This window comes from Enoplosus armatus, chromosome 7 (assembly GCF_043641665.1).
Source record: "Enoplosus armatus isolate fEnoArm2 chromosome 7, fEnoArm2.hap1, whole genome shotgun sequence".
In the NCBI taxonomy this organism is placed as follows: domain Eukaryota; kingdom Metazoa; phylum Chordata; class Actinopteri; order Centrarchiformes; family Enoplosidae; genus Enoplosus; species Enoplosus armatus.
The window spans coordinates 17161075-17173115 of record NC_092186.1 but is presented as its reverse complement, the minus strand read 5'-3'; the positions used below and the strand labels follow the sequence as shown (position 1 = coordinate 17173115).

Genomic DNA, 12041 nt, shown 5'->3' with positions numbered 1-12041 from the left:
GAGGAGGATGTAAACCAACTAGTTTCAGTTTCGGCTTTATTAGTCATATATAGGTCAACACAGGGTCAACAATAAAATGAAATGCGTAGGATGAGAAAAGAGGTCACATCAGCAGCAAAAGCAATTTACTAATAATCAATAATATACAGTCAAGATTTTGGTATGCCCTCTTTTGGTTACACATGCCTAAGTATGGGCAATAAATGTACAATTCAGATATTCTTTGTAAATGCAAATCTTTATTCTCTTTCATGCTCATACATTTGTAAACATTTATTCACTGACTGAGAACATGCTGGCATCTGTGAACCATTTCCTTTCGACTTCTTTCTTGCCCAGCTCCCAGAGTTTAACTAGAAGCGCAGTCCCATTTGTGGCTGTAATCAGGAGATATTCCTTGTTTTCTGGGTATTTTTTGACATGGTAACGTCCATAAACCAGAGACTGGCACAAGCGACCGAGGACCAGCAGGAAGAGGGAATCCCTTTCATCATCATTGAGCGGCATAATGCTCTCCCACCCCGCTAACAGTGCTCCACCTACATCCAAAGGCCTGGGGTTCTCCAGCATCATGTACATGATAGTTATTGCCACTTCAAACACAAAGCATCCATTCATGAGCATAGAAAAGTCAAGGACGCCTGTCACCTCATGATGCCCGTTGTCAACAGGTGTGACTAGGATGTTCAGGTCGTTTAAGTCACCATGTATTATCCCTGTCAGAAACAGCAAAGACACACATAGTACCTTTGTGCCTTTAAATGTTCTGTGGGGGAAAAACTGTACACGTATTTGATGTAAATGCACCATTCTAGTATCTGGTGAAAACAAGCCAAATTCATATCCAGCCATTGATTTCTGATGAATTCCAATCAATCTATTGGTAAAGTGTTACCATAGTGAAGAGCTCTGGTGATCTCTGTTGGATTTGCCCTGGACAATTCAACATAAAAATGTAATCGATACACTTAATAATATAATTTAATAGATGAAAATGGCCCCGTATCGCCAGACAAGCATGTTGATATTGGACCGTTCTGCCAAACCCCGGATTATACTCAATGAATGTTTTAAAATGTATTTTAAATTAATATCTGCACATGGCAGCTACATTATAGCTAAGGTTAGATAAATATACAAATAAACTATGGGTAAGGTAAGGCAACTAACACTCTTGGTCAAACCTGCAAAAAGCACTTGGGGGCAAAGGAAACAAGCTGTAAACACTATTTACATATTAGCATCCTTTAGGTTGAAAACTTCTGAGCAAACAGTTAGTTGTTCACCTATCCATGAGATTAGGAGCATTATTTTGTGTTTGTGGTCACCTGATGAATCTATGTCCAATATTTACTCTCATTTTAGCTTCTGAGGGAAATATCTGGTTCTTTAGCCACTAAATGCTCCACTATGTTCACCAGCTGTTTGCTTACTTTGTCTGTGTGTCTTTGGGAGCTGGGAAGGTACTGTACAGCGAGTTGTTAGAGCTTTTTCACAGAAAAAAAACAGTTGCTTACTGTTTGATGCAATGAGAGCCGTGAGAGTGAACTAAAACGGAGAAGTTGTGAGCTCTGTAGAGCTGAGGGAAACTGCAGAGTCAGGTGATAATGGTCTATGGGATAGTCACTATGAGTCATCTCTCAGTCATGAGATCTATAGTTAATATAACAAGATTAAATGTCTAAAGCCATGGCAGCAGCTCTTTGAGGCTATATTTCGGTACAGCGGTGCTTTGAGGTAAATGCTAACATATTTTGGTTGAGCCTGTTATATGCTAACATTTGCTAATTAGCACTAAACACCAACAACAGCTAAGGACAATGGGAATGTCATTTCTAAACCAATGTATTGGAGAAATTTACAAGTTGATTGATATTGAATATACTGTAGTTTTAAGGTTATGGGAAGATTATGGTTAAAATAATGGTTAAAAGGTTACAGAACATAAACTCGCTACATGCCTTTCCACCATAACCTCCAATTGTCATAATAACATAATTCCGAGAGATACTGGGCTGGATTACCAAGGTGTTTACAATTATACAGAAAAACAATAATAATAATAATCAATAAAAAAATCTAACATGACAAGCAGAATCATAAAGACAGTATAATAGTAAATCAAATGACTACAGAATATAAGGAATATAGACTTGTTATCTCTGTTACCTTTTTGGAAAGAGCTGATTTTGGGCTGCACATCTGATTTATATTGTCCAATGACTGCTTTGACCACTTCCTGCAGGGGATCTCCATCCATCACTGATAGGAAGCCCTCCAGGAGAGGAATGTTGGATAAACTCCAAAGTTCATCATTGTTTTGTAAGACATCAAGGTTTGGAGATACCAGCTGAAAAAAAATAAAATGTTTTCAACACTACAGCAGCAAAATGTTCTACAATGTTCACTAACTTTGTCAGTGTGCTGTTTGATGCCCAGAAAGTACAGCTTTTTTTGCGGAAAACAGCTGGGTGTAACAGCTGTAAACGAGATTGATGAGAGTAAACCAAAACAGTGAAGTTACAGGCCGTGAAACCCAAGTGATGAGCTGAAAGATGCTAAAATACTCTGCCATTAGCACAGCATCTGCTAGTCAAGGTGAGGGGAGACCTCCTGCCTCAGCCATCTGCCCAAAATGTCTATTGGCAGTAGGATTTACCTTTGAACTTACTTGTTGCAATGTCTTATCCAAGGTGGCAGCCAACTTGCCGACTTGATAAAGATCTTGCATTGTGACTGCGATGGTTTTCCCAGGGAGATAAGTCAACAACCTCACACAGTGGGTCTGAGTACCATGTCCGCAGTCTAATAAGGTAAGGTGAAACATTTTTAGTTCAATGAAGCATAATTACTCTGTATAGTCTGGTTTAGAACTTTACAATATCATATAACGTTGCCTGCTATATACATGCATATTATGCAACCTTGTTGAGAGTAATAACATTCCTGGTCTAACTGAATTTCTCTATGCCCCCGGCAGCTAGTTGCAGCAAGTTACAGTATCTCACACATACTCAAATGACAACACAGCTGAAAGTTTGTGTGGAGAGAAGGTAACTTGTCCTTTAATTCAAATGTACACCGTTGCTTGGCATGCAAACTCCATTAGGCCTCTTTCAGTTCCATGCTGTTTAGATTTGGAATTATTACCCTAACCCAAACTACATTAAGCATTAAACTCAACCATCTGTAATCTAAGGTCTAAACATAATCTTACCCATAAAGTCAGCTTTAATTTATTATTTCCTTAAGTTAAGTATGTAGTCCCGTCCTCACACTCTGTGTGAAATGGGCATGGCATTGGCTGCTTTTAAGACATTTAAGATGTTTTTGAATTGGGTTTGTTTTGTGTATTTTCATGGGCGACAGCATCCTCAGTCATTAGTTTAACCAATCACCTCATGTTGCATGTGCTTGAGATTCACTCCGTTGTCTTTGTTCGCATCATGACTCAATGTGAGTGAGATTTTATGAAATTGGACTTCAGAGATATTTTGCTGTTACCTTTTTCCTCCATAGTCATGAGCTGCCCTGTGGTGGTGGGCACGGCTGTCTGAGCAGGAATTCCATGCTGGCGTAGAAAGGACATGGCGAGGGTCTGCACCCCCAGCAGGGTGGTGTTCTTACTCTGTTCTGAGTTCATGATCTTCAGGACGTACTTGGTACCCTCCGTGTCCACTATGAGAAAGTTCTGGTCTATGTAACTAGGCAGGGTGGAGATCTCAGTTGTGGTCACTCCATAAAGTTTCAGTGTCAGTTTGGTTGCTTGCTGCAGGGTGAATGTTGGCTTTGGATTGACAGCTGTGGTGTTATCTGCACATAAGAGTAAAATCACAACACAATTTTGACAAAACCTAAGTATATCTTCATAGGGAGAGAGTACTAGGAGAGTCTCGCTATTTCACTGGCCAAAGTAGTTAAATTGTATGTATGTAAAGGAGTGAAACTTGTATGTATGTATGTAAATATGTCCAGACTCTTGGTTTTGCTGCGCCTGTTAGGGTGTAACAACTGGAGTAACTCATAATGTGGTGTTGAGGGTTTGTATGTTATTCCCTTTCACGGTGCCACAAAATGTAGTCGTCTGATACAACAATTTTAAGATCAAACCTCAGAAACAAGCTTTAGTTGCTCCCGGCCCCAGACAAACGTTGCCTCCCCCATTACAGGATGTTTTTTGTCTCATGTGGCAATTGTACCCCGTGTTTTTAATCATCATCAAGATCAGGCAAAAAATTCCCTTTAAAAAGCTTTATCTTCAGTTACCCTATGAAACTTATTTACATCTTGAAATGTCCTTCTGACAAAATCTGTGCTGGTAAAACTACCAGAAGCATAAAAAAACGCATTAGCAAACACATGAGTGGAATTAGGCACAATGATGTTAATTATCCTGTTGCATGTCACTTTAAATAACTCTCTCATAAGGTCTCTGATTTACATTTTTTTGGATATTGAAACTATTACTACTAACTCCCCCAAGGAGGCAATATCATTAAAAAACTTAGGCAAAGGGAACTATTTTACCGTGGACACTCTACAACCTAGGAGCCTTAATCAGGACTTTGATATCAAAGTTATGTTATAATTTATGCATATACTGATTGACAATCCTTTGTTTAAGATCTTTGAGAACCTCTCAACATCCTTTTGCAGTACTTACAGAGCTCACTGACATCTGTCATAAACCACCAGTTAATAACTGTGAAATATATAAACAATGTTTAATGTTGGCTTCATATAAACACTGATTGTAAAGCAAGACATTTATTCAAACTAAATGAGCTACAGAATGACTGACAAAAATAAAACAAACCATTACACTCCATAGAGGTGTAATAGAAATACATATTTATTAAGAAAGGCTTTAACCATGACCTGACGACTAATTGAATATATCTGGGCTTTTAATGGACTTTATGTTCCGGTTATTTAACAGAAAATAAGTGGACTCACCCATCGTCTCTCAGCAGATAGTGTGGAAGAGATGGGCAGAAGAGAATGTAAACACTGCGAGCTTTTCATCAGCTTTATTGTCTGTCTATGTTTGTGGAGAAGCCCGTCAAACTAGATGGCCCTTCTGTCTTGACAAACAACCTCACCTTATAATGGAGAAAGATATACATATGAGACTTTATGTCTGCGCTATAGAGAGCCATGGTTCCTGTTCTTCGGCAGCTGCATATTTCTCTCTGCTGTTACAATTTTATTGGGAACAGCCACAAATCAATGTATGAACATGTCAGTGGAACAAGTGTGGGTTAAGTATGAGCCTGAGGCAACATACCAAGTTTCCTGCTTTCTGAGATACTGTATTGGCCAATCTTTAGGAAAGAGATTCTTGAACTGAGCCATCATATTATGGTTCCACTGATGTACTTTTTAAGTTATTGTTGGGTATGAAACACAAACAGTATTAAGTAATACAAAATTGCATCACATGTGCTTTTGGCCAGAAAGTCAATAACAACAATTATAGTACATGGCTGATTAAGGGTCCAGTGTACTCCAAGGCAAATTTCCTTCAGGACAATAAAGTCTATCTTATCTTATCGTTTCTTATTTTTTTACGAAAGGCAATGCAGCCTCCATTGGACGTAGGAGCTCATGTAGACCACAGGAGCGCAGTATTACACCAGATTTTATCCACAGCTGTAAAGACATGGGAGAACATACAGTACTAATAAATGTAGCTCCTTGGTCAGGGAATTCTACAGATGCTCTAAATGTAAAGCTATTTTTAAAAGTTGGTGAATTGTATTGCATATCTGAAAAAGGCAAATCCATTCATAACATACTTATACAAATATGATGTGTCTGTGTATCTAATCCATTTGAATGTAGTGTGTGAGGAGTGGCCCATCACTCTGACAGTGACAAAGAGCTGCACAGACCTGCACAGACCTGGAACATGAGCTACAACTGGAATGTGGAAATGTGGAAATGTGGTAGAGAGTTGAGTGCGATGAATCTCTTAGGACACCAGCAAACAATGAACTAACACAATTCAATGTTTTATAGTTTCCAAGAATATATTGACATCTGAAGAGATTTCTGGATTTGTTTAGGGTTTTGCTGCATGGCTTAACCCATTCTTAGTTGGATGAGTGTGTTGTTTACTTTGGATTATGTTGGATAAGAGCAATTTGTGCAATCCCAGATAACAGCCTTGTTATATGAATCTGTTGGGACACTTGTGTTAGTGAGAATGAAACAATTTCCACACCTTAATAATATAATGGAAGGTGAAGTGTAGTGTGATGCTGTACTAACAGACAATGCTACTGAGTTAACTGAAGTTCCCATCACATTAGCTGCCCCTTGGTTTGCAGCGTGTTACAATGGGCAGTTTAAATTTGTCAGCATTTGTTTTATAAGAGACGTGACCAATACCCTGTTTTACAAGTGTAGTAATTCCAAAGACATGTTTTACAATGTAGGTCAAAGACCATACAAATGAATTATCTGCAGAGGGGACCATCAGCCAGAAGAACAGATAAGATAAAAATGTGACAGTAAGCACTCCTCAAGGCAAATAACTTGAGTTATTTATGAATGATGCTGTTATACAATACATTTAAAATTGGTGACATAAATTGGCAGTGATATGAAGCAATATGTTACTGATTTAAAAAGACACAACATGGCCTCATTTTTCTTCCTCATAATTAATTAACATATACCATAAGAATTTATTCATGAGTACTCCTGCAGTATACCAACAGCTTGGAGTCATAACCTGGTTCATCAGTGTGCATATATATATAAAAACATGTTTAACATATATAAGATGGTTCCAGTTATCCCTTTCAATGATATGACAGTCTATCTCTATCTCATATGTATTTCTAGTGTGTAATATTGTTCTAATTTTAACAATTAAGCCTGTTTCCATTTGGAAGAAATAGACTAGGTGTTGAGCCGATTTTGTAATAACGGTGCATTTTGTAATAAACGTCCAAAATGTAATAACTTTATTTCATTTTGTAATAAAGCCGCATTTTGTAATAAACTGCTGCATTTCGTAATAAACTGCCCCAACGCATTATGTAATAAATTTTGCCGCATTACGTAATAAGTTATTACATTTTGAGAAGATTATTACAAAATGCACTTGCAACTTTTTTATTTGCTGGGAAATGTAATAACATGGTGCATTACGTAATAATACCTATTATTGTTGTTCGTTAAACAATGAATTTAGACAAGAGTGACTTTTATTGATTTTTATGCAATTTCCCTTAGAGCTATGTAGCCTAATAAATCTATGTATGACAGAATACTCCAAATATAACGTTAGTTGCCTATTTGAAGTTTGGAATTATATAGGCCAATAACTTGTGGCCAAATTCAAAGCTCTTTACACCGTCTGTCACCCAGCCAGGGAGGGGAGGGGGGGGGGGTGTAATCTGATTGGCTGCTGCACCGTTCAGTTCTACAAAGATCATGTGCTGCTTGCATGCTTAATTGAGACAGCCAACGGAGTTCAACATGATGCCAGGTATGAAAAAACTGTGCCAAATATTATCTGTGAAATTTAATATATGGAAGGATGAAGACATTTTACAGTTGATCTAAAGATATGTAGATGTTTTGCCCTTGATAAGAAATTATATGACTGAATTTAAACCTGCATTGTCCAAGTTATGCTCACTGCATTAAAAACAGTTTGGAAAAAAAAGCTTTGAGTAAAACTCAAATATATGCCTCTAGGTGCATATTAAAAGTTAATAACTTAAAGCAGGACAAATTTGAAGGAAAGCTGTGCATGTGCAAAAAAAAAAACCCCACACACACAAAAAAAAAACTTCAATACACTGCTCAAAAAACTAAAGTGAACATTTAAACAACACATCCCAGATCACAATGAATGAGGTATTCTGGTTAATAATGTATATTATTTACATAGTGGAATGAGTTGGAAACAAAATAACATATGCATCAGAAGGAAGGGCCCACTGCACCAGCATATGGTCTTACACTGGGTGGAACCCTTCATTTTTTTATTGTTTTGAGTAGACTAGTGTACATTATAGGGCTTTTTAACAGAAAGAATGAAAAGTTATGAACCATCCATATTTTAAATGCCAATAAAACTTTGGGGTTGAACTTTTTTTTGTCATTGTAAGAACATAAACTGTACTTTGCAGATCTCAATTAATTTGGATAACAAATAACTTGCTGTTTTGGTCTAAAATGGTTTAAGATGAATGCCAAACTTTACAGTTCCAAGCTGCTTCAAAGCTTGCCTCTCTGTTCACCCCTCTCATGTGTTATTCCGTGGGTAGATCTTCATTGTGAACAACAGCTTTGATAGCTGTGCTTCACCCTTCACTGTAAGTCTAATTAGTTTAACTTACTAATTCACTTTTTCCTTGTTCCTAGCCATATGAAGAATGGTGGATGAGAGAGCAACACCTTCCCTGTGTGAAGTCACTGTAAACCATTGGCTGAATGAGTGAAGCTGAATACCTAACATTCCATGCGATGAATTAACACAGTCATAAATAGTAAGCATCCAAATAGCTATTAAAAGGCTAAAAATGTTATTATAGGTGCGAATACATAATGAATTTGTTAAAACCTTGTTTTTCAGTATTCCTATAAAAGCAGCGTCCTCTTTAAAGATAGCATCCTCTATTGAGACAAATCTAGGGCTATAACATAAGATCAACATTCGTAAAGCAGTGTGAATTTTGGTACTATGAGGCCACAGGTGGTGGTGGGTTATCAAAATTGTAATCATTAAAATACCTTCTTAAATATTAATTCAAGATAAAATATTTTAGTACTTGCAATGAAATTCCACAAATAAAATAAAAGTGCAAAGAAAGGCACAAAATGCAGTTTAGTTTTGGGAGTTAAACATTTTCCCTCCTTTGTTCCCCTTGTAGGTCTGCTAATTATAACCCTGTCCTGCACCCTGCAGACACTGCTGTGTGCCGGCAAGCCAGTCATGTTACATTCAAATGTTGATTGTGTTGTTAAAAAGGGTCTAGATGATACCAAGGGTTCTGGAGCAATAAAGTTGAGCAAACGACTGAAAATGCATCATAGTGGCGTAAGTGAAAGAAAGGTGCAGGAAATCTTGAACAAAACTGAGTGCTACCAACTTCAAAATGCAAAGTTTCTGAATAAGCCCCCTTTGATGACCATTCAAGCCAAAGAAGTGCAAGATCGACACCAAATTGACCTATTGGACATGGGAAAAATGAAAATTAGTTATGGTCAGGCTTCATACCGTTACATTCTCACAGTGATGGATGTGTTTAGTCGTTACATGTGGCTGAAACCATTGAAAAGAAAAAGTAGTGTTGAAATTGCCAAACACCTTAACAACATTTATTGTGAACATGGACCACCCAAAGTGTTACAACATGACCAAGGGACTGAGTTTAAAGGGGTGGTGAAAATTCTAATGAGATCTCTGCAAGTGAAAGTAATTGAAAGTTCACCATATCATCCACAAAGCCAAGGAAAGGTCTAGAGGACACACAGGTGGCTAAGAAAGAAGATCATGTATGATCTGGTGAAATTTCAAAGGAAAGGAGTTAACTGGGTCAAGCACCTACCTGTATACTCAAGAGTGCTAAATGAGGATCTTAAAGAAGTTTTAGGCTGGAGGTCTCCATTTGAAATATACTATGGAAGAAAAAGCAACAGCATAAGGCATCCTTTATGCGGCTCTCCATCTTCTGTTCGTAAGGAGTCTGTGAGGAATCAACATTCAACTTTACCATCCTTGAGACATCGAGAAAAATTTGATACTAAACGAAAAAGGGTGAGAAGAATGGCGCAGAAGGCCTCTGAGCACTGTGCTAAACTGATGATCAAGCGTGCATTCAAACAAAACCTATCACAACACTACAATGTTAAGGACGCTGTTTTGGTCAGAGTGAGGGATGGTGCCCATCGAGTCTCCAAAAAGTATCACGTAAGGTGTGGTACAATTGTGAAAAAAAATCGAAAGCTCTCAAAATACAAAGTGAGTTTCAGGGACCCAAAGACCCTCCAACAAACACAAAAATGGTTCTTCGTGTCGGATATAACTAGTGCTACCCAGCTGCGAAAAAAGACACACTCTAAAAAACCCAAGACAGCACCATCAACGAGAGGCCTAAACCCACTTTTGTTTCAGTACACACACACAGACAGACTAAAGGAATTTATGTCCATGAAGTTAAGCATTCGCTATGACCCTGACCCAGATGGAAATTGTCAGTTTGCAGCCATGGCTGACCAGCTATCCACACTTGGAATATTTAGATCACCAGAAACCTTAAGAGATGAAATTGTCCAAGACCTCAGGAATTATCCATACAATGAAAATGGAACACCCTTGTTCAACTTTGTGGAGGGCAATGACTGGGATGGATACTTGGAAAGAATGGCCCAAACTGGAACATATGGTGACCACATTACATTGCATAGAGCATCTGAAATTTTCCAGGTCCAGTTTCTTGTAATGTCCTCTCTGGGAATCAATGCCTCAACTATTGTATCAGAGTCAAACATATATTCTTACAACAATCCAGTGCTAGTACTTGGTCATGTGGCAGAGGGGCATGGAGAACATTATCTGAGTTTGGAGGGACCAGTCACACCATTTATAGAACATGTTTTGGATGCTCAAGCAGGACAGTTATATGACAACAACACACTTTCACCTCTCCAGCCTGCCTCTCCAGTCGAGTCTGACCCACCTATCCAGTCTGATGAGCCTGAGGAGCCTGTTCCGAATGCACCCCCTGTTCAGCCTGTCCTACCGACTGAAATGTTTCAGTCTATTATCCAAATGACCCTTGAGGATGACATGTCAATGCTTGGGACGTTCAACAGAGTGTCTCAACATTTTAAAGACATTGCAGATCGATTCCATCCATCAGTCTATCTAAGGGAACATTAAGCCGAAGCCTTGGGTTGGACGTCGTTGGAAAGCACACAATTAGTGTACAAAGGTTGTACAAAGCAGCAGGGCGCTTTGGTGGCGTGGCATTAAAACTCAAGGAGCTGTTCGGAAAACATTCCAAGTGGTTTATGGCTTGGCTGGTAATTAAACATATTAGACATGGACAATTTGAAATTAGATATATTTTGGAAATAGAAATTTTGTTGTTTGTTTAGCCTATTGAGGCAATTTCATATTTTTTTTAAATGAATCTTAGTGGAGAAATTTGCTGGTCACTGCAGCTCTCTAAACATGTACAGAAGACACTTACGTTGTTTAAGGTAGAACTTATATTCATTGGTTCATTATTATTTCAAATTGGCCGTTAAAAGCCTGCATGTGTTGGTTGCATGTATTGTTGTTGAAAGGTTCTGTTAATGCATAAATAAAGCTGTTCTTTACCTATTCATCAGCATTGTATGTGCATGTGTTAATGTTTACGAATGGATTAAATTTTAATGGCCAGAGTTTGGTTCTGTATTATAAGAAGCATAATAAGGTTTGTTGGACGTTTTAAACTATTCTTAGTGTGGTTTTGGTATCCAATAAACAAAATAGGAAAATTTCCATCAAACAAAACAAAACAAAAAAAAATCTGGAATTTACAGTATATTCTCTGTTAATGCAACCTTTGAATAATGTACTGATAGTAATTGCTAAGTACTGCTACTAGGCTAATACAGTGATACTAATAATAGGCCTAGCTTTTTACAAATACTTGAAAGTAAAATAAAATACAATTAACAAACAAATAAACAATGCTTTAGAATTGTGATTACATAATGCACCATGTTACTACATTTTCAAGAAAATAAAAAAGTTGCAAGTGCATTTTGTAATAATCTTCTCAAAATGTAATAACTTATTACGTAATGCGGCAAAATTTATTACAAAATGCGTTGGGACAGTTTATTACGAAATGCGGCAGTTTATTACAAAATGCGGCTTTATCACAAAATGAAATGAAAAAGTTATTACATTTTGGACGTTTATTACAAAATGCACCGTTATTACAAAATGTGGCTCAACACTAGGCTCAAAAAAGAATGCAGTTGTACGACAAATGTTTTTCACCACCACACTCACTCAAGTA

General features: G+C 37.6%; 1 protein-coding gene across 1 annotated transcript; it reads right to left on the bottom strand.

Moving 5' to 3' along the window:
* Positions 1–273: 273 nt before the first annotated feature.
* LOC139287759 (hydroxylysine kinase-like) lies at positions 274–4960 on the bottom strand. The gene is made up of 5 exons (XM_070908928.1): positions 4957–4960; positions 3505–3813; positions 2672–2805; positions 2170–2350; positions 274–716 (listed from the first exon to the last, which is right to left on the bottom strand). The coding sequence occupies exons 1-5, from the start codon at positions 4958–4960 to the stop codon at positions 274–276; spliced, it is 1071 nt and encodes a 356-aa protein (XP_070765029.1).
* Between the last annotated feature and the right edge of the window lie 7081 nt (positions 4961–12041).

Excerpts from the sequence above, each read along its gene's own strand:
- LOC139287759 (XM_070908928.1), bottom strand. Across the intron at positions 2,806-3,504 it reads CATGACTATGGAGGAAAAAG|ACTGCGGACATGGTACTCAG; the intron begins GTAACAGCAAAA and ends TTACCTTATTAG. Across the intron at positions 717-2,169 it reads AATCAGCTCTTTCCAAAAAG|GGATAATACATGGTGACTTA; the intron begins GTAACAGAGATA and ends TGTTTCTGACAG.